The sequence below is a fragment of the Trichosurus vulpecula genome, chromosome 3 (assembly GCF_011100635.1).
Source record: "Trichosurus vulpecula isolate mTriVul1 chromosome 3, mTriVul1.pri, whole genome shotgun sequence".
NCBI classification, from domain to species: Eukaryota; Metazoa; Chordata; class Mammalia; order Diprotodontia; family Phalangeridae; genus Trichosurus; species Trichosurus vulpecula.
The window spans coordinates 1981478-2004987 of NC_050575.1; the positions used below are offsets into that span (position 1 = coordinate 1981478).

A 23510-nucleotide genomic window follows, 5' to 3' on the forward strand; every position below is an offset into this window, starting at 1 on the left:
AAGCATTCTCTTTCTTTTTCCATTCCTCCACTCATACCATTGCTAGAGCTGCATTCTTGGGCAAAGATCTTTTTTTCCAGTCTGTGTGTTCAGACATCTTCCGTGGCATCTAGGTGTCTATGAATTGCAGTTTAGCCTCCTCCATTTGTCCTTCAAGATCCACCGTAGTCTTTCACCAGCTTGTCTTTAGTTGACTTTGCACAGCCAGCTCTCCTCTCTGCTTCTGCCCCCCATAGGCCCTATGTTCCCAAGCCTTTGGGAACCTGGTGCCATCTCCAGGGCTGTTGCTAGTATCCAGCTTTGACCTTGATCAGTGTCTTGCTTTTGCATGGGCGCCTCTCTGGCCGTGTCCTCCTTTGACAGCTGGTTCTTCCCTCAGGGAGCACAGCCATCCTGTGCTTCTCACACGTTCATTCTCTGCACTTTGCTACCTCTGTTTGGTTATTTGAAGCCCTTCATAACTTGGGCCCTTCCTACCTTTTCAGTCTTTTCATCCCTGATTCTCTGTACTAGTGGCCTTTCTCCTCCTTGAACAAAACATTCCATCTCTTCACTGGCTCTTCCCCATTCCTGGAATGCTCTCCCACTCTATCTCTGTTTCCTGGCTTCCTTCAAGTCCCACCTTCTGCAGGAAGCCTTTCCTAGGCCTCTTTAATTTTAATCTCTTGTACAGAAATATTTGCTCATTGTCTCCTCTCACCTTGTGCGGGGTTGCCTGTCCTCTGTATTCCCAGTCTTGCACAGTGACACACAGACACAAAAATAAATACTTGTTGACTCTCGTTGGCTCCAGAGCATACAATCATCCAGAGGAAATAGATTGTGAATAAAATGGAGGTCACTGAGACTCATCCTTGTCTTTCCATTGGTTCCACTGATAAGTCTTATTACCTTTTCTACTGAAAGCTACACCACCAGAAATGAAAGTGAGTGAAGTGAGAACCTAGAATGCTGGGAGCTTTGACCTTGAATTGTTCTGGCCTGTTCTTTACAATGGACCTCCTCTTGGTTGAGTGCACCTTGCCCTAATGTTCTGGCTGTATTCTCTTTCCTGGTTTTTTCCTCCATGCTTGTGTTAAAGTTGCTCTTTGAACATCTCCACATTATTGTATCTTTTCCTTTATGCAAAGTTATTCTTTTGTTTAAAGCTCTTTTAGAAAATTTCCAGACAAAAGTCTCTAATAAGTAATGGCTCATATGTATAATATCACAGCATTCAGATCAAAAGAGAAGCTAACTTAATTATACAAACAGTGCATCACACTGTATCATTCCAAAAATCAACAGAATTTCCATGCAGTATTTTCTACATTTAATTTTTATTGTTTTTTTTCTTAATTACATGTAAACAAACATTTTAAACATATTTTAAAAATGTAATATAACTTTTGGGGTTATATTTTAAGTTCCATATTGTCTCCCTCCCTCCTTGCCTTGCAGTAGAGAAGGCCACCATTCGACATAGACACACACACATGCATGCACACACATGTGTGCATGTGTGTATGTATGATAATCCATCCTATACATACTACTTCTGTTTATCAGTTCTTTCTCTGGAGGTGGATAGCCTCTTCCTTCATAGATCCTATATGCTAAATTTGAGTATTTATAATACTCAGAATAGTTAGTTGTTCACAGTTATTCTTTGAACAATATTGCTGTTACTGTATACAATGTTCTCTTGGTTCTGCTCCTTTCCCTCTTCATTATTTCATGCAAATATTTCCATGTTTTTCTAAAATCAACCAGCTCATTATTTCTTACAGCACAGAAATAAATATTCCATCACAGTCATCCACCATTCCCCAATGGATGGACCTCCCCATAATTTCCAGTTCTTGGCCACCACAAGAAGAGCTGCTGTAAATCCTTTAGGACATAGAGGTTCTTTTTCTTTTCCCCTAATCACTTTGGGGAACAAATCCAATAGCTGTATTGCTATGTTAAAGGGCACATGGTTTTATGACTCTTTGGGCGTCGTTCCAGATTGCTCTCCAGAACGGTTGGATCAGTTCATAGTTCTGCCAACATTGTATTAGTGTCTCAGTTTTTCCATATCCCCTCCAGCATTTGTAGTTTTCTTCTGTCATTTTAGCCAGTCTGATAGGTGTGGGGCGATATCTCAAAGTTGTTTTAATTTGCATTTCTCTAATCAGTAATGATTTAGAGCATTTTTTCATATGACTATGTATAACTTTGATTTCTTCATTGAAAAACTGCCTGTTCATATCCTTTGAAACATTCATTTTTAAAAATTTTCAGTCCCAAATTCTTTCCCTCCTTTCTTCTCCCCCTTGGCTTCCCCTGTCCCTGAGAAGGCAAATTATTTGATATAGATTATACATGTGCATTCATGCAGAACATTTCCATATTAGCCATGTTGCAAAAGAAGACACGGACCAGGAAAAAAAGGCAAGAATAATAAAGAAGGTTAAGAAAAAAGTCTGCTTTCATCTGCATTCAGACTTCATCAGTTCTTTCTCTGGAGGTGGATAGCATTTTTCATCATAAGTCCTTTGGAACTGTCATGGATCATTGTATCATGCAATATTTTCTAAATTTATAATGCAAGGCACTATAAACATTAACAGAAAAACAGTATCATGGAAATATCACAGGAAATACCAATAGAACTTACTGCCAGTCAAAAAACATTAATCCAGTTAAATGTATCTTATATGAAAAAACCTTTCCATTTGTCTACCAGTTTTGACATTTTATAGGAGTTGTATTCAGAAAACGGAAAAGGTATCAGTTTTCTTATAGCAGCCATAAAGGTATGGTACTATTACCATTCAAAGCACAGATCAGCCTGTTAGTTAACCAGCATAATAAAGTAAGTGCCTACTATGTAAGAGGTACTATATGTATTGGTAATTAAAGTGGGACTTTTTTTTCTTTTTTTTTTACTGTTTTCTCTTTTAGAATACTGAAGAATCAAGTGCCTTTGCTTAAATCTCACTAGGTGCTAAGCCCCAGGCCCACACCCTTTTGCTAAATAGGTGTGAAGCTCCAGGCCCACACACTTTTGCCGATTAGGTGTGGAGCCTTCAGGCCCTAAGAAGGATATATAAACTCAGAACTTAGCATTTTATTTGGGGCTCTCACTCACTGGAAGAATGTCATGTGATTTGACCAGATGAGACTCTGGCTAGCCGCTGGAGCCCCCTGGCTTTGAAAAACCACCAGATGTTGGTGCTTCTGTGGTAACTGTATATTGTGATTTTGTCAGACAGAAATCTGTCGATTCATGTTTATTTGCTCCATTTATATAATGTATGTTTGTAATTTCTGTTTGTTTTTGCTCTGAAGTTCAGAGTGCTGACTTTTTCCCCTGAAGTAAGTGATTGATATATATATGTTTGATTAAAGTGAGATTGTAAACCCCTTAAAGTTGCCTTCCTTAGAAAAGCAGATCAAAGAACCTATGCTAGCAGCCCTCCTGTGTGCTAGTGTTATTGGCCTTACATATCCACAGCAGCTGCAAGCAACAGTGTTGTTACACTGTATTAAGTCCTGTGGATACAAAGGTATGACAAAAGACAGTCCCTGCTTTCTGAAAGCCTTATAGAGGGACAATGTGGAAACTATGTATAAGCATGATACATATGCAGGAAGAATTGGTGATAATCAATAGAGGAAACACATTAACATTAAGGGTGAACAAGAAAGGCTTCTTGTAGAAGATGGCATTTTAACTGGTACTTGAAAAGGCTTTAAGGAAGCCACAGAACCCAAGAGATGGAGATGAAGAGTGAGAGAATTCCAGGGATGAGGAGCAGGTAATGAAAATAAATGTCTGGGGTTGGGAGATAGTGTATCTTCTGGGAGAAATGGTAAGGAAGCCAGGCTCATTGGATTGTAGAATATAAGAAGACCAGAAAGTTAGGAAGGGGCCAGGTTATGAGGTGTTGTGAATGCCAAACAGGATTTCCTCGAAGTGATAAGGAACCACTAGGGTTTATTGAATAGGAGAATGACCGATGGTCAGACTTATGCTTTAGGAGGATCGGTTTGATACCTCATAGATTGGAGAAGGGAGAGATTTGAGGCAGGGAGACCAACTAGAAGGCTATTGCAGTAGTCCAGGTATGAGATAACAAGGGCCCATAAGAAGGTGATGGCATTGTCAAAGGAGAGAAGGGAGCATATTTGTTATATGGGTGGTGTTGATAAGAGAGAATTGAGGTTGGCATCTAAATTGTGAGCCTCGGTGACTGAGGGGATGGTGGTACCCTTGACAGTAAATAAGGAAGTTTGGAAGATGGGGGAGGGTTTGGGGAAAAGATAAAAGGTTCAGTCTTGGATATGTTGAGTTTAAGATATCTTTGAGGACATCTAATTCAAGATATGTAAGTGGCTGTTGGAGATGTGAGAGTTTGGGTCTGGATAAGTAGACGAGAGAATCACCTACATAGAATTGAACTGACATGATCTCCGAGTAAAATAATAGAGAAGTTAAAGAGAAGAGAGCCCAAGTTAGAGTCTTAGGCAAGATCCACTTTTAGCAGTCCCAACCTACTTAAAGATCTAGCTAAAGAGACTAAGAATGAGTGTCCAGATAAATAGGAGGAGAACCAGGTAATAGTGTTACAAAAACGTAAAGAGAACATCAAGGAATAGAGTGTGTTCAACATTGTCAGAGGCCACAGAGGAGCTGAAAAGCATAAGGACTGAGAAAAGGCCACTGGATTTGGCAAATAAGATATCACTCCTGGTAACTTTAGAGAGAAGTTTAGGTCTAATGATAAGATTGAAACCCATACTGTGGAGATAAGAGAGAAGAAAGGAAGTGGAGGTACTTGCTGCAGAGTGGCCTTCTCAAGGAGTTTCTCCACAAAAGGGTAAAGAGAGATAGGATGATAACCAGCCAGGATTGATAGATCTGATGAGGACTTTTTGCGGATGGGGGAGACATAAGCATGTTTATAAGCAGTTGGCAAGCAGCCAATAAACCAGGAGAGATTGAAGATAAATGAAAGGGTGGGAATGATAGAGGGATAAATATTGTTGGAGAAGATGAGATGGAATGGGATTGTGTGCGTGTAGAGGAGAAGGACCATCTCTTCATGTGTTGCGGGAGTGAAAGAAGAGAAAGTATGGAAGGCATCAGAGTGATGTGAAATGAGGAAGAGTTGAGAAGAGAGCTCTCATTGAATGTCCTCCATTTTTAAGTGAAATTTGTGGCAAGATTCTCAGTTGAGAAGGAGAGGGGAGCCAGCTGTGGGAGGCTTGAGGAGGGATGAAGGGTTTGGCAAAGCTACTACGCTGAGTAGGAGAGGTCATTAGAGAGGTGTTAAGGATTGCCTTGCTACAGTATAAACTCAGTCGAGGTTATGTAACATAAACATTTGTAGTAGAGCCATTTATGTGGCCTTTTGATTTTCTTCATCCTCATTCACCAGCATGTACCTAGGAGGGAAGGCAGTGGTGAGAATAATCCAAAACTGAGGCTTGTTAGGGTAATATGGATGGTAGAGCTTGAGAGAAGAGGGTGGTGTAGAGTTGAGCTGTTTTATCTAGGGTTCGAGATAGTTAAGGAGGGGATTGTAGCCAGTGTAGGACTTGTTGACCTGGAAGGAACTAAGGGGTTGAGGAATTACCAGTAACATTTACAATGTAGATAGAGGTAAGTGGCAACAGATTGCCTCAGATTGTCCCATTTCAGAACTCGTTTCCATAAGCATGGAGGTGGTACATCTGTGAGAGAGGACAGATGAAGAGTGTGATCATCTCTAGCTAAGAGTACATCATGGGAAATGAGTAAATCGAACTAGATTAGGATGTTGAAGATTGGAGTCAGGCATGTGGGTTGTACATTGACGTTCTCTAGTATGAGAACAGGAGTCGTGGAGGAGAGAAGGACTGTGAGCCAGGCACTGAACTTACTGAGGAAAGAAGAGGAGTATCCTGGAGGTCAGCGAACACCTACTGGTAGAATTTCCATTGGGTAGAGCCCAGTCTTGGATTGAGTGATCCTCCAGAGAGGAGAGGTTCCTGAGTGAAGGTAGGGCATTGGGGAGTGATTCCTCCACCATGACCAGGAAGCATCAGGGGGATGGGAGGTATTGTAGCCACAGTTGTAAGGGGGAGCCAAAGAACTGGTGCCATCAGGAGGGAGCCGGAAGGTGGAGAAGTGTTACAGGAAAAGATTGAAGATGAAACCAATCCTGTGTTTCTGGATCATCATCCCACATGTATAAAAACAATGTATTTTCCTGAATCTATGGCTTTGCTCCTGATGTTTGTTTCCTGCCTAGGTCCTGAAAATTCCCATGGAAATTGGAGGCAGAGGAAAATGAAAGCCATAATGGTTAAATATTCTGCTTAAAGATACAAAGCAGGACAAGACTGGTGTGATTTCAGGATTCAGCTTTCCTCGTTCTAAGTTTAGTGCTGTGAGAGGAATCATGGTATCTTAGAGTTGGAAGGAACATCCGACACCACCACGTGCACGTTCCTCATTTTGCTAGTGAGGAACCTGATGCCAAAAGAAGGGAATGGATTGGAGGGGTGTCACAGCGAGTGAGAGGTAAAGCCTAGATTAGAATCCTGCTGCTTTGGCCAATCGAGAGAGGCTTTCTCTTAGTCATCAGTTCTTGGATTGTGAGGACAGTGAGTCTGTGGACCAGTTCCCCATCTTCTGAAAATTTTTAAATGGGAATTAGCCTGTGATGTAGTTTTCAGTCTTTCCCAAGCGATGGCTAATATGTTATCCTTGGTACTGGATTTTCCTTCATTCCTCTGTTAGAAAAATCTGCCATCTATCCATTTAACTCAAATGAGAACTGTTGGCAAGTTCGTCGTCTCTGCCTCTCTCCTTCAGAGTTGAGTGGTCATAACTTGGCTCAGCTCCAGGGCACTTTTCTATAGAGATTATTTTTCATGATGTCTAGTAGGGTTTCTTTCAACATCGTTTCTTTTAAGTAAGTTTTTATTGATGTCTTTTGTGTTTTGTATCATCATCGTTTTCCCCAGTAACTCTCCCTCTTCTCCCACAGAGCTGTTCCATATAACAAATATCATTTGTAAAAGATTTTTAAAAAGAGAGAAGAGGAAAAAAATCAACACAATTGATCGATACAGTGAAAAAGTCACAAAACACATGTAACCCCCGTGGCCCTCCCACTCGTATAAATGGCTTGGGAGTATCATATCTTTTCTTTAAGTCATGCTTGATCTTGATAAGTTTGCTACATTGACTTTTGATTTTGTGAGTTGTTTTTCTTTCCATTGTCACACTTATTGTGTATGTTATTTTCTTGGCACTGCTGACTTCACATAGACATTTTTATGCTTCTGTGTACTCATCACATTCATCACTCCTTATAGCACCGTAATATTCTATTACATCCGTGTACCACAGTTTGTTTAACCATTTCCCAGTTGGTGAACGTCTACTTTGTTTCCCATTCGTAGCTCTCACAAAAAGTGCTGCTATCAATATTTTGGTGCATAGGAGGACTTTCTTATCAATGGATTGCTTGGACCATAGGCCCAGTAATAGCTTCTCGAATGACTCCATCTCCCTTTCGTGATCTCCTTCTCCACAAATGAAGGCCACAGGTATTCCTAAGATTTCATATCACTGAGCAGAGCCAGGATCAGGACTTAGTCTGCTGCTGTTCTGACCTGGAGGGATGTAAATTGTACAGATCACCATTTTTCCCTGATTCTCATGCGTAGAGTTGTGACCCATTGCCATCTGGGTAGTCTTGCCATGGTAGCTTCTTGGACGCCTTTCTCTGGAGAAATAGAACTTAGGAATGTCTGGAAGGAATAGCAGGCATCAGTCTGGGACTGTATCCATCTGTCTGATGTAATTTTTCACCTGCTCCCATCCCTTCTTTCTTTGTTAACTATACCCTTCCTTATGTCTCCTTTTGGATGACCCCATCCCACTTATTTCATGGCAGGGTTCCATGAGCGAAAGTGATGGGGTTCCAGTAGCTTGTGAAGGAATTAAAGAAGCTTCTAAACTAAATTTTCGGTTTCAACCAGCAGAATGTACTAGAAACACCCTGACATAATTGATTTGTATATGTAGTCTCAACCATTAGAATATAAGCTGCTTGAGACAAAAATGATCTGACTTAATATGTATCAGTGAACATTATCTTCTTATAAGATAATGACGAATGTTAAGAAAAGAAGTATATTAAAAAAATTCCTCTGGGTTAAATCTGGGATTGTATTTGCTCTCCTTTTCTTCCCAGATCCACTCTCGTGCACATGAATGCTTATCCCGCTTTCAGTCAGCTCTTTGCCTTTTAGCCATTGAGAGTATGTGCTTGACAAATAAAAAGGGAAACAACAGGTCATAAAACCATTTGGAAGTTGATATCAGAGTGATCGTTATACCGTTTAATATTTGCCGTATGTGCACCCATCATTTAAGGAGTCACTGGTCTGTGCTATTTGTAAATAACACCTAGGGACTAATTTATACGGCACTTAATACCAACCCGAGGGGGTCCACATGACTCCCTTAGTCGATCATCTCGAATGCGATAGAGCATAGTGTGAAGTGCACCCTGGGTGTCTCCAGGTCGGAAGTGGTCGCTTGGCTCTTCCCCTCCCCCTTGCCTTTGAACCCTTGGGTGTGATGGGTAGCAGATGAAGCCTGGCACAGCTCCCCAGTGGGCCTCCTTTCTATAGGGAAATGGCCCCTTCTGACTAACTTTGGGATTATATTTTGTTAGGTTGGACCTCAACACACATGGTTTCACAACTGAGGACCTCAAGAGCGCTCTTGAAAAATTCAAAGAGGGAGCAGGGGCTGAAAAGGAAGATAAGGTATGTGTTTTCCCCCCAGGATTCCATTGAAGCTCATTCTGGTTTTGTTTTGGAAGCAGGATTCACCCCATTCTCCCCAAGCCATCGTAAGCATCATGGGTGTCTATTACTACCACTGCTCCCACCCACCACTAGTAAGGGCAGCAACAATAAGAAATGAGGCAGTGTGTTCTAGTGAATAGGTGGTTGGCCTTAGAGTTCGGACATGTGCTGGCATTGTGGCTCTGTGTAAGTCACTTAACCTCTCAATGTCTGGGTGAACATCTTATTGAGAGCCTTTTGTACCGATGAAATCACAGGGCCAGTCAAGGAAAAAAATCAGCAAATAAGAACAATCAAAGAGTAATTCATATAATTTATGTAATACTTAATGCCAGGTCAGCAAAAAATAAAATGTATAGATTTGGGAAAGTTTTTGGAAATGGCATCCTCATAAAATTCCTGTATTATGAATTAGGGTGTAGGCCAGCTTCCCATTATATGGGTGTAGAAACTGAGGCTCAGAGGTGAGAAGGGTTGTACTTTCAGTCATACACCCAATCAGGGAAATAAACTGCTTAATGCGAGCTTAAGTCCCTTGTCATTTATGTCTGGTTCAGGTTACCTTCGGCCTGTAAGTCCTCAGGAGTGCTTCTTAAAGCCAAGGGGACTGAGGGAGAGGCAGGTGTAAAGGCAGAGTTAGAGGATACAGATGGATGGGTGTGTCGGCAGGAGGTGGGGGGGGGGGTGCATGGCAAAAAGAATAAGGAAGCCTCTGAATTCCGCATGAAGCAGTAACCTCAGCAGGCAAGCTGTGCAGCTGGTGAAGAGCATAGGCTGTCAATGCAGAGAAAGGCCCCAGCAGATCCTGAAGACTCGGCCTGATCCCAAGCCAAAAGCCTGGGCTTGATCTTGCTCCTCAGACTCTCTCCCCCTCCATACATTCACTCTCTTGCCCTTGAAAACATGAATGAATTGTACCTGATTTAGGCCTGTCTTATAAATCAAAAACTTGTCCACCTACTGCATCCTTTCTAGTATCCAAATATCTTCTTCTTTGGAATTGGCTTCTCCCTTGCCTACTTCATATGATCCATTCGTGGCCGGAAGGTTAGTTTAAAATTTTTTTAAAAAGTCTTAAAAATTTCTGTTGCTGTTTTCCCACTTGAAGATAACCTCCTTAAACATAAGGTCTGTTCCATTTGGTTTCTTCTCGCCATTTTGTTCCAAGCGACCACTTGTGTCTGAGGTTTGTGCTGAGCATGGAATATGAGAATTTGTCTGCTTTGGCTCTGAGAGTGAGAAAGCAGCTGTCTCTCCTGGGGGTAGATCATGCTGCCTACTCCCAGGATTCTTGTGGTGTCAGGATTTGAACTCTAATCTTTTACTTTCAGTTTCTCAAAACTGGTACATAGAACCACAATATTTTCTATCTTAGAGAACAGTCCACGACTTTACAGACAATGAGATGTGGAAGGGGGAAGGGACTTGATCTCACAATCCTGGGAAGTACCTACTGTTATCACCTCCATTTGACAGATGAATCTGAGGCAGACAGAACTTAAATGACTCGTCCAAGGTCACATAACTAGTGTAGGAGGCTGGATTTGAACTCCAGTATTCTTGACTCCAGGCCCAGTGAATAATCTACTACGCTTTCTAGCTGACTCAGAACGAGAAACTGATTTACCCAGTAGATGGGCTGAGTGTCCTTACTCCAGTGTAAAGAGTTTTGGAATATCCATGGTCAAATACAAGTTTGCATTTGCCTTTAACAGTGATGATGTTAATATCTTGCCAAATGAGGAAGTTACTGCTGAATGTGATTTTGAAAAAAGTCAGGAGCTTCGTTCCATTCTGTAGAGTTTTAATATGCTCGAAGACTTATCCTTCCCTTTCCAGAGATTCTCACTTCCCAGGAGGATTTTGGATTGTTAATATTAAGTCTTATCTCTTACACTCTTAATACCTTTGTCTCTGTTATTTGCATGGCTTTGTGTTTTGGGAGTATTTTATCAGTTAGCTGTTTTTTCCCCCACAGGGGAGTTGGTTGCTGTCACAAGGACCTTGGTTTTTAAAGCTGAGCAGTTGCGGCTCATGGCTTGGCATATGACCCACGAGAGATGTCCAGTTCCCTATCCAGCCTGTCCACCTGTGACTCCACATTGTTACAGACAATCCTCAGGGCTGGGTTTGAGCCTAGGGAAGAAAAATACGGAAGTCTGCAGAGTCATTTTCTTTGCAAAGAGCATGTTCTTTTTTTCAGTTGGGCCCTTTCATTCCCTTTGGATGCTGCTCCCAAAGGGTGCTTGTAGTAGGTGGGAGAAAACATCATAGGTAAGAGATGAGGCATCTGTAGCTGATTGCTTCTCATCATCCTGATTTTCTAAATATCTATGGCTTTTGATTTTTTTTCGGATCGTAGGGGCCCTACTATTTGAGACAAAACCTAGTGCATCCTTTCAGAGTTTGTGAATGCTATCTTCTACAATTGGAATGAAAAATAGGGCCTATCACAAGTTTGAAATATTCAATTAAAGGCCTTTTCCCACGTAACAGCATAACTTGATCTCAGAAACACTTTGTGTGCATATATGGGGAGAGGTGAGTGTAGATTATTAGGGATTTGGGTACAGTACATGCAGTAATTTAGCCATTTCAAAGTCATCCAAATTGTACACCTGTGACAGTAATGACGGTGATTTATTTTTCATCAGTAAATTGTTCCCACTCTTGACAGCTCTCTCTGCCCACAGTTTTTTCTTTCCCAGGCTCCCCTAAGAACTTCTTGTGTCAGGTGGGAATACAGATATGGAGCAGAGATTGAAGTTTAGGCTTTCTGACCATTGGCATCCCAGAAATCTCATGAAGAGCCCAGTGTGCTAATCTCAGATCTGAGTAACCATTTACACTTAGAAATCACGTGCTGGCAACTGCAGGAATGGGGAGGGTCCGTTCTCTGTCCTAGAAGACTTGCATAAGGACGTGGTTGCTACTTTTTGAGCCTGCAAATCAGAGGCCCTTTTTGGAAGTTCTTCCAAATAGATTATAAATGTCTGAGTGTATGGAGGTTGGTTCCTGGGGTCCTCTTGCCTGGACATAGTGGAAAAATTTAGAGTTTCAGAAAGTGTAGAATCAGGCAGGTCCTGAACCTTGTGGGCATCAAGGGTTGTTGTGAAGGAAATACTTGACAAGATAATTTATACCTTTTTAAAACTGTCACATCTGTTTCCAAATATATCCCTCCCTGCCCCTACCAAGAGAACCATCCCTTGTAACAGATTAAAAAAGAAAGCAGAAACAAACCAGTTTGGTAAATTTATCCGACACAATGATTATAGCTGACACTATCCACAGTATTCAGTATTCCACGCCAATTGTCCCCCACCTTGCAGTGAAGGGAGCAAGGGGCATTTTCTCAACTCTTCTCCAGGGCCAAGCTTGGTCATTTTACTTACACAACATTTACTTTTTACTTTTATCTAAGCAAGTATTTTCTTAACTGTAAAATTAGCTGCTACTATTAAAGCTTCAGGAACTTTTAAATACCTGCTCCCTGACTTCCATTCTCTCTTACAGTTTCACCCCCTTCCCCACCTGCCCTCTTCCTTCACAGCCTTTCCTCACACTCTCATGCTCTTCCTTGTGCCCTCTCTTACACAGATATGCAGAACCCCTCTGGAACTGATGAATTTGAACTAATTCTCCTTCAGCTTGTCTGTGTCCTTATATTTTTTTCCCTAGGCCCAACAGGAAGAGGTCAGACGACGTTTCCGCCCTATTGAAGATCTGAAGAAAGACTTCGAAGCTTTGAATGTTGTCATCGAGAGTGACCTCCAGATTATGGTTCGGCTGATCAACCAGTTCAACAGTTCTAGCACCACCCTGGAAGAGAAGATAATGGCTCTCTATGACCTGGAATATTATGTCCATCAGGTGAGGAAGCAAAATGTATTGAATGGTAATCTCTGAAGTCAGTTCCCCAGTCCATCCTGAATAGGCCTGTGTCATTGCTACCATCCAAGTATATGGCATGTTTTTACTCAGAAGGGTCAGAGACAAAGCTTTTGTGCTTTGAAGTGTGGCCTTCTTGCTATTGGGGCTGTCATGGGGTATGTGAAGAGCTGGCCAAGGGGAAGTCACACTTAGAATATGTGATCCCAATCAAAGATTTGTTTGAATATATATAACCTATATCAAAATGACTGCTGTCTCAGAGAGGGGAGAAGGGAGGGAGGAAAGCATTTAGAACTCAGCATTTTAAAAAAAAAAATCAGTGTTAAAAGTTGTTTTTACATGTAATTGAAAAAAAAAAGAAAATATTTAAAGAAAAGAAGAAAGAAAAGATTTGTTGAGATAATTAAATAGAATTTGGAGGGATTTTCCACTCTTCTTTAACCTCCTTCTCTGTAACCAGTCCATTGCCAAGGCTTAATGTTACCTCTTTTTGAAATATCTGGCACATTGGTGCCTTTCTCTCCACTTAAACGCCACTACCCTAGTTCATGTCCTTATCACCTGTTTAATTGGTCTTCAAATCTCCCCTTTTTCCAGTTTGTCCTTTATAGCATACACCTTCCATCTCTACCACTGAACGCTCCCTGTAAAAAAAAAAAGGTTGACACTGAGTGACAAAGACAAACTGTCTGACAACTCCTGTGATATTGTGTGCATGCCGTTTCCCACATCTCTACCAAGAGAAGAGAGTGTGTTTCATCATCTGTTCTTTTGGAAACTGAATTGGGCAATGCGTTTAATCAGAGTTTAGTGGGCTTTTAGTATTTGTAGTCATTGGATATATATATCTGAGAGATAGCCCAAACCCAAAATGTTCAAAAGAGAACTCACCCTTCTTCCAAACTTTACTATAGTTATCGCTTCCACATCTTGGGGGAGCGGGGCTAGGGCCACAGTACCCCGCAATCTGGAAAATCTTCGTGAAACTTTTTGGCCCTCCCTTTGTACCAGAGAAGAAGTCTGAATTATTAAGGTATTAAAAGATAAACTATGTTGATATTATATGATATTACACATATATTTTATGCATTTCTGAGTTTCTAAACGTTTTCTGTGTCGTCTGTGGCTTCCACAAAACTCCCCCAAAATTCCCATTTAATTTCTTATGCCCACCCAAGATATTTCAAAACATCAATGGGAAAAGCCATGATGTGGAAAGGATAACTGTATTTCTGTTGAAGGCACCATGGTTGTTCCATTTGCCCAGATTTCTTTTTTTTTAATTTAATATTTTTAGTTTTCAACATTGATTTCCACAAGATTTTGAGTTACAAATTTTCTTCCCATTTCTACCCTCTCCCCACCCAAACATGGCATAAATTCTGATTGCCCCTTTCCCCAGTCTGCCTTCCCTTCGATCACCCCACTCCCCACCCCGACACCCCCTTTCCCCTTACTTTCTTGTAGGGCAAGATAGATTTCTATACCCCATTGCCTGTATATCTTATTTCCCAGTTGCATGAAAAACAACTTTTTTTTAAACATTTGTTTTTAGAATTTTTTGAGTTCCAAATTCTTTCCCTTCTTCCCTCTTCACCCACCCTTCTTGAGAAGGCAAGCAATTCAACATAGGCCACACATGTATCATTATGCAAAACACTTCCATAATAGTCATGTTGTGAAAGACTGTATTTCCCTCTATCCTATCCTGTCCCCTTTTATTCAGTTTTCTCCCTTGACCCTGTCCTTTTCCAAAACTGTTTGCTTTTGACTACCTCCTCCCCCAGTCTGCCCTCCCTTCTATCATTGCCCCCCTTGTCCCCTTTCCCCCTACTTTCCTGTAGGGTAAGATACCCAATTGAATGTGTATGTTATTCTGTCCTTATAACTGCTTTTTCTTGCCATTTTTATTTGAGATAATTTAACCCATTCTATCTCTTCCTTTCTCCTTTTCCCAATATATTCCTCTCTCACCCCTTAATTTTATTTTTTTTTTAGATATCATCCCTTCATATTCAACCCACCCTGTGCCCTCTGTCTGTATATATATGTATATTCCCTTCAACTACCCTAATACTGAGAAAGGTCTCATGAGTTACAAATATCATATAAACAAAACGGTTTGACTTTAGTAAGTCTCTTATGATTTATCTTTCCTGTTTACCTTTTTATGCTTTTCTTGACTCTTGCATTTGAAAGTCAGATTTTCTATTCAGCTCTGGTCTTTTCATCGAGAATACTTGAAAGTCCTCTATTTTATTGAAAGTTCATATTTTGCCCTGGAGTATTATACTCAGTTTTGCTGGGTAGGTGATTCTTGGTTTTAATCCTAGCTCTTTTGCCCTCCAGAATATCATATTCCAAGCCTTTTGATCCCTTAATGTAGAAGCTGCTAGATCTTGTGTTATCCTGGTTGTGTTTCCACAATACTCAAATTGTTTCTTTCTGGCTGCTTGCAATATTTTCTCCTTTACCTGGGAACTCTGGAATTTGGTGACAATATTCGTAGGAGTTTTCTTTTTGTGATCTTTTTCAAGAGGCGATCTGTGGATTCTTTCAATTTCTATTTTACCCTCTGGCTCTAGAGAATCAGGGAAGTCTTCCTTGATGATTTCTTGAAAGATGATGTCTAGATTCTTTTTTTGATCATGGCTTTCAGGTAGTTCAATAATTTTAAAATTATCTCTCCTGGACCTATTCTCCAGGTCAGTGTTTTTTCCAATGAGATATTTCACATCGTCATCCATTTTTTCATTCTTTTGGTTCTGTTTTATAATATCTTGATTTCTCATGAAGTCACTAGCTTCCCCTTGCTCCAATCTCATTTTTAAGGCAGTATTTTCTTCAGTGGTCTTTTGGACCTCCTTTTCCATTTGGCTAATTCTGCCTTTCAAGGCATTCTTCTCCTCATTGGCTTTTTGGAGCACTTTTGCCATTTGGGTTAGTCTATTTTTTAAGGTGTTATTTTCTTCAGTATTTTTTGGGTCGTCTTTAGCAAATCATTGACTTGTTTTTCATGATTTTCTTGTATCACTCTCGTTTCTCTTTCCAATTTTTCCTCTATTTCTCTTACTTGCTTTTCCAAATCCTTTTTGAGCTCTTCCATGACCTCAGACCAATTCATATTTTTCTTGGACTCTTTTGATGTATGCTCTTTGACTTTGTTGACTTCTTCTGGCTGTATGTTTTGATCTTCTTTGTCACCAAAGAAAGATTCTATAGTCTTGAGACCTTTTGCGCTGCTTGCTCATTTTCCCAGCCAACTACTTGACCCTTGAGCTTTTTGTCAGGGTATGACTCCTTCCAGAGTGGAGCGTGCTCTGTCCCAAGCTTCAGGGGTTTTGTGCTGCTGTTTTCAGAGCTTCTTCTATTCTGAGGTGGTATGATGCTCCTCTCCTGGCCTGTGCTCTGGTCTGTGAGTGCAGGTACTCCTTTCTGACATGTAACCACCAGGAGGACTCCCTCTCCACAGCCACCACAGAGCTCTGCCACACCAGTGCTCCTCCTCCCACAAGAACCACCAACCAGGACTGCAACCCAGATCCAGGCAGGGCAAAGCAAGAGAACCTTGCCTCAGCTCCAGCAAAGCGCTCCTTGCACTCCCACTCTGATCAGCTGCTTGATTTCCCCCACTCTGTGGGCCTGGGGCTGGAAGTAACCACAACTGCTGCTGTTGCTGCAGCCCCCTCCACCTCCCAGGCCTGCGGCCAGTCCGGGCACTTCCCTCACCCAGATCCAGAAGTTTGTTGTCTTAAAGACAAATACTAAGCATTTGTCAGTTGAGAAGTCTGGTAACTGCTAAAGCTCAGTGATTCTACTCTCTGCCTGGTCTGTCCTGGCATGGCCCATGCTGGGCTGTGCTCCACTCTCAGCACAGTGCGATAGACCCTTTCCTGCAACCATCCAGGCCATCTTGGGCTGGAGACTTGTTTCCCTCTGTTATTTTGTGGGTTTTGTAGCTCTAGAATTTGTTTAGAGTCATTTTTACAGGTGTTTGGAGGGATTCAGGAGAGAGCCATCATCTTGGCTCCACCCCTGCCCAGATTTCTAATCTTGTTTTCCTTCACTCCTCACTTCTCCTTGCCTCATGTGTCTATTTCTTGCCATTTCTACATTAACATTTCCATTTGACTCCTTTCCACTCACACTGTTAATGCTTTGATTCAGGCTCAGCTCCTGCCTTGATTACTCTAGTAACCTTCTTGTTGGTGTTCTTCCCCAAGGCTCTCCTGAGTCGTCCTATCTTCCTCATGGCTACCAAAGTGATTTTCCTTAAGCATAGGTGTGACGAGTTTACTGTCCTACTCAGTAAGTTTAAGTGGGTATAAAACTTGTTTACCTTTTAAAATCCTTCCTAACCTTTCCCCAACCTGACTTTATGGCTTCATTGTATGTTACTTCCACTCCACGCTGGGGATTCAGCCAAACTCTATTTCTCTCCCTCCTCTCTCTCTGGCTCCCAACTTTTTGTCTGCGTACAGGCTCTTCTCCAAAGCTATAATATACTTCGTTCTCACCTCCTCCTCCTCATAGAATCCTTCTTTCCCTTCAAGGCGTAGCCCAAGCACCACTTTCTGTACCATTTCTCCTGAACCCCCAATTTCCTTGTATTCTGCTACTTTGTATTAATTTATATTTATTTACTGTATAGTTATTCTGAATGCATGCATATCTCCTTGTCTTTCCTTCTATAATGTAAGTTCACCATAATTTGGATTGTATTTGTATCCCCAGCACCTGTAACAGTCCCTGGCATACAGTGGAACTTTAATAAATACTTATTAATTGTATACAGTTCTGCTGTTTCTACATTTTTTGTTCTACCTTCATTCATAACAGCTTTGCCATGTTTCTCTGAATTCCTTATATTCATTTTGTATAGTATAATAATGACCATTTTCCCAGTGAGGGCCAAACAGAAGTTGAAGGGAGATCCTGTAACAGGCCTGCACAACATATAGCCTGGCCCACCAAATGATTTCAGGCCACCTGTGAAAAAATGTAGAGGATGTAAAAGAAAGTAAAAATGTAACAAATGCTTTGTCTGTGCCCTGCTTAACCTGCCTTTCACTAGTGACTATCATGCCCACCGTGTAGCTTGATGGGTAGGTTGCCACTGTACTCTCTCCTGTTTGTCTCATGACCCACGGCAACCAACCACCATCAGTCTGTCTCTAAAAACCCATCTGTAGCCAGAGGTTTAGCCTATTTCAGTGTTGACCCCTACTGCCAAGTTGTGCAGATCTGCTCTATAACTCAACCTACTTTCAGGGCTAAAAATCTGTGGCAGAAGGGACATTGGGCCTTATGCTGGGAAAACTTCAAGCCCTTGTTAAAGGTTTCAGAGGATGTTCTTTCTGCTTGACTTCCAACACAGAGTTTTAACAGGATCAAGCTGCTGTGACAATCACCTTATCTGAATATTATACCACTATTTGTTCAGCTATTCCCCAGTCTTTGGATACCTTATTTATGATGGCCACAAAAAAAAAATGCTGCTACATAGATTTTGGTAATATGGCACTTTTTTTTGTCATTCACTTTATTTGGGCTTTTTCAGATTAATGGGATTATTGATGCAGGAGGTATAAAGTGTTCAGAGGGTTTTCTTGATATGATTTCAAATAGCTTTCCAGAAAGGTTAGACCCATCCAATTCACAGCGTCCTCCAACAGTGTTTTAAAGTGCCACATGACTATTTCTGGCCTTTCTCATGCTTGCCAGTTTGATAAATATGAAGCAAGAACCTCAAATTTGCCTTTATTTGTTATTGTCCTTACTGGGGCAGTTAGGTGGTGCAGTGGATGGAGTGCCAGGCTTGAAGTCAAGAAGTCTTATCTTCCTGAGTTCAAATATGGCCTCAAACACTTACTAGCTGTGTAACCCTGGGCAAGTCACTTAACACTGTTTGCCTCAGTTTCCTCATCTCTTGCATGAGCTGGAGAAAGGAAATGGCAAACCACTTCAATATCCATGCCAAGAATACCCCAGATGGCGTCATGAAGTGTCATATCCAACTGAAAAATGACTGAACCACAGTAACAATATTGTAATTTGGAGTATTTTTTTAATATAGTTATTTGCAGTTCTTTTGAAAACTCTTTCCTGTCTGTGACCATCTAACTATTGTGGAATGGCTCTTCCTCATGTTATTCTGGCAGCACTTTCTATTCTTTTGTACTAATTTTCAGTTAGCTCCCATTTTGTCTTTTATACCACGTAGGGCGCTATTTTATTATATTGTACTACACATTTGCTATTTCAATACGTGGTGCTTATTTAGCTATAAAATTTATTTTTTCCCCTTCCATCTTTTAAGAAAATGTTTTACTGATTCTTTTTGTTTGGTTTTGTTTTACATCTGTGTCATTTTCCAATAAGCACCCCTCCTCAGAGACCATTCTCTTATAACAAAGCAAGCAAAACTAACACATCAGTGAAAACTGATGGCAGATGGGACCGTCTGCCCCTCCGTGGAAAGGAGGGAAGGATGTTTAATCACCATTTTCTGGAACTAAATTAGGCGCTGTGTGTAATCTGAATTTTATTTCTTTTTTTAGTTTCTTTTGACATTATTATAGTCCTTTTACATATTGTTCTCATTTCATCCTTCTGCGTTTTCCTTCATTTCATACAAGTCTTTCAGTGTTTCTCTGAATTCTTCATCTTTACGTTTTGTGTGTGTAGTGATAGTCTGTTATGTTTATATACTGTTATTTGATCTGCTGTTTATTAGTTATTTGGAAACTGTTTTGTTATCAGTTTTTGGCTCTTACCAAGAAGACTGCTGTGAATATTTTGGTGTGTATGGTACCTATCTGTCACTTTACCTCCTTGGAATATATAGGCTTAGAAATGGTATTGCCCAGGTCAAAGGTTATACACATTTGTAATTTTAAGCTGGTCATGAAATTCTCTTTATGTCTACTGGTCTTCCTTGAGGCCTTTTCATCCTTCTCTAAAATCACTTTGGTTTCTATCTTTAGAATTTCTTTCTTGGTAGCTGTCTGTACTTCTCCTGACTCCTCTTCTAGAAACATCATGGCTTGATCCCTTTGAAATCTCTCTCTTTAAAATGAGGATACGGGCCAGACCGAGTGAATTTCCTCTTCTTTCTAATCATTAAGTGTAAGGTGGAGTGAGTGGCCATTTTTTAATCTCCAAGGTGATCATAATTTCTGCTTTGGCATTCAGTTCTTCCTTGCCCAGGCTCAGGTCCAGGGTGGCAGGAACCTGGTTGTTCCCTTTATCTCTCTCCTCAGGCTGTAGCTCTGTCCTTGTTTCATATCTCTCTGCCTTTTATTCTTTTTGTTGATTTTTTTCCATAAAAAGAGAGTAGAAGCAAGCCACATGGACTTTAGTTTTGCCTCTTCCAAATGTAACTTTGGGAAAAACACAACATTCAGGATTATTTCTACATATTTAAAAGAGGCAAAATAACCTCTGTTCCTACCCTCTCTCCCAGTGTTGGTTTGAGGATAAACATGAGCTGTATACAAATATGAGCAGTTTTGACAATCTGGAGTTTATTTTAGTCAGTAGTCAATCCGAAGGCACTTTCTGAGATAGACCCTCTCATGGAGGTGGTGGTGGTGGTTGTTTTTAGTTCAAAACAAAGGTAGCAGCTGTTCTACAAACAGACAGCAAAAATTGACACCTATTTAGGGGAAGGTGATAAGGACCAGATGAGATTATGTAGGTAAGTTTTTGTAAACTTTTGCAAACCTTAAAGTATTATACAAATATGTATTACCCCCAACAGTACCCATCTTCCCTAGGATGTAACTGCGGACTTCCGCTTTCTTTTATGTCGGGAAAATCAAAAAGACAAGTGAGAGGAAGATTGGGGCCAATAAACTTGTGATGTTTAATTAGGAGATCTAGCTAGAAAGAGAATGGATTAACAAGGGTTTCGTTGTAGTCACCCATTTTCTTACTCTTTTAGTCCTCTGCTTTGTGTGGGATGGGCTAGAGAGAGCTTAAAGGTCAGTGACGGCCTCTCTGTTTGACTCTCAGCGGAATTGGTTTCAGAGGAACTCCTTACAATCAGACAAATACAGATTCCTTCCAAGTCCTGTAAGATTCCACAGGGAACCAGAGGCCTTTAATCTATGATCAGAGTGGAGAGGTCCACTAGACAGTTGACAGTCCATGACTAGAGATAGGAAGACAGTTGGCAAGTCCCATGGATGAATTGGAAATCTTATGTGGTATTAAACTGCTAAAAGAGAAAGTGTTGGGAGAGGAGAGAGCTGAGGAAAATAATTTAGACAGTATCTGCATTTGTGATCTAGGGAAAGAAGAGCCAGTCAGAGCGACTGACCAAAAGGAAGAGAAACAGGATAATAGATAATTCATTGTCAGTCACCAAGAGAGGAGAGATTGTCAAGCAATATGGGGAGTGGCTAAGTGGTATAGCTCTTATAGATGGGTAAGTCAGGATGAAGACTGAGAAACAGCCTTTGGGTTTGGATCTGATTGTTCATCTTGAGCAGTTAATTTGATTAAAAAATATTTTTAAAGCAGTCCTGCAAACTAGAAACTAAGTCTTGTCACTAAGCCTCCAGGTGGAGGTTTTAGACTATATTGATGTATATTTCATTATACTCTGCCCTGATTAGACCATTTCCAGAATACTGTGATCATTCCTGAAGGACTCTGATGAATCAGTCATGTCTAGAGAAGAGTGACCAGAATGATTAAAAGGACTGGAAGTAATACTCTGTGATACTGAAGGAATGGGCAGGGATATAATGGAAAGATGGGTGCGTTTGGAATGAGGAGATGAGTGTTTGCATCTGCCACTTGTAATCTTCCTGACCTTGGGCAAGCCCTTTTTTCTCATCTGTTCTGGGAGGGTACCGGAGGGTGTTGGGGCCCCGGGCTTCTATTCTAGGACGTTGCCACCCACACTGTGGACTTTTGTTAACCAAAAGTAGACATGGTGACCCAGATAGTCAAACATCTGCAATGAAACCCAGATGAAAAGGGCAGCTTGGGCTGACGAAAATGATGCTTGTGGATTGAGAATTTTGTTGGTAGATTCCTCAGAGATGGAGAAATTCCCTCCGTGGCTCATGGTTTATTGTTTGACTAAAGACATTTTAAAAAAGTAGGATAGAGAATCTGGAGTCTGGTTCCTAGTTCATTCTACTACCAAATCCTGTGTGACTCTGGGCAAATCACCAAACTTGTTTCAGCCTCCGTTTCCTCGTGTGTTTTTACCTGTAGGATTAATAAGAGTACCAACCTCAAGGGGCTGGTGTGAGACTCAAATGAAATAGCATGAGAAGCATTTTGCAAACCTTAAAGCGCTCCGTAAATCCTACTTCTTATTATTGTTACTGCTTTCATTTAGATTCTGTCACAACTGCAAGCATTTATTAAACACCTATTTTGTGCCAGACACCATGCTAAGCATGGTGAGTACAAATATAGGCAAAAAGAAAGATGGTCTGTATCCTCAAGGAGCTTACTTACCAGTTGAAGACATACAAAAGGAAGCCGGAAAACCTGGAGGGAGAAAGGACTAGGTGACAAGGTAGAAAAGGCCAGAGAGTTAGGAACAGTTAGGGAGGGTATTGAGCCAGGGATGGCCCCAGGTACTTCCTCAAAAATAAGTTTTTGTTGACATTTTCTATTTATTACATCACCCTAGTTATCCTAAAGTTCCCTCTCTTCTTCCCAGAGAGCCATCCCATATAACAAATAGTATTGTTCAAGAGAGGAAAAAAAATCAGCACAGCTGCTTTTAAAAAGGCCCAGAACACATGCAATGTGAAACACTTGGGAGACCCCCTGCCTCCACAGAGGGGTAGGTTATGGGCACCTTCTCATAGTTCTCCATTCAGTTCCTGTTTGTCTTTATAGTTTGATAATAGTCACTTTTGATTTTTTTTTTTTGGTGAGTCATTCTTTCCATTTACATTGTTGTAGTCGCCGTATGTATGTTTTCTTGGTTCTTCTTACTTCACTCTGCATCAGTTCGTATAGATCTTTCCATGCTTTTCTGTATTCATCACATACATCATTTCTTACAGTGCAATAATATTCCATTACATTCGTGTATACCAGGGCTGTCCAACTTTAGGTTTTTATTGGAACAATAGACAATATATTTTGATTTGCCATTTTAGTGAGACCTCTGCAGTAGCTTGGCTTCCTTTACTAAAGCATTTCTGTAAATTTCTATGCTTGTAGGTGAGCTGCATGAATCGTACTGCAGCATGAGGGCCACATTTTGGACAGCCCTGATGTACAGTTTCCCCAGCTTTTCCCAGTTGAGAGACATCTACTTTGTTTCTGTTTCTTACTGTCACAAAAAGTGCTGCCATAAATATTTTGGAGTGTATAAAGTACTTTATTCTTATTGATGACTTCCATGGGGTATAAGCTCAGTGATGAAATATTTGGTTCAAAAGGGAATGGATATTTTAATCACTTTATTTGCATAATTCCAAATTGCTTTCCAAGATGATTTAATGGAATTTTCAGGGCAAAAAAAGAGTAGAGGCTTAAGAAATCCCAAGTACCCCTAAATGTATAGATTTAGTATAAATGTAATGATCCTTAATGATTCAAGTTAAGTTCTTAGAAACCTCATCCTTTTATGAGTAAGGTAGGGAATACTATCAGTTACGAACTTGTGCTGATAGATGTGTTTGGAGTTTGTGTTGGTAAGCAAAATGGGCTCTTAGTTCAACAAGTGCCCTTGAAGAGTTTGGCTTTTGTTTGCTTTGAGTAATTCAGTGTGTTTCATTGAGTCTTATTAAGTG

General features: G+C 40.8%; 1 protein-coding gene across 3 annotated transcripts in view; it reads left to right on the forward strand.

Annotated features, from left to right (window-relative positions):
• Positions 1-23510, forward strand: part of SIL1 (SIL1 nucleotide exchange factor) — a 268621-nt gene that overhangs the window by 165999 nt on the left and 79112 nt on the right. For all 3 annotated transcript variants that reach the window (XM_036750497.1, XM_036750495.1, XM_036750496.1), the window contains 2 exons: positions 8706-8799; positions 12523-12714. In XM_036750497.1, the coding sequence (XP_036606392.1) occupies positions 8706-8799; positions 12523-12714 (286 nt within the window). The remainder of the gene's footprint in view (positions 1-8705; positions 8800-12522; positions 12715-23510) is intronic.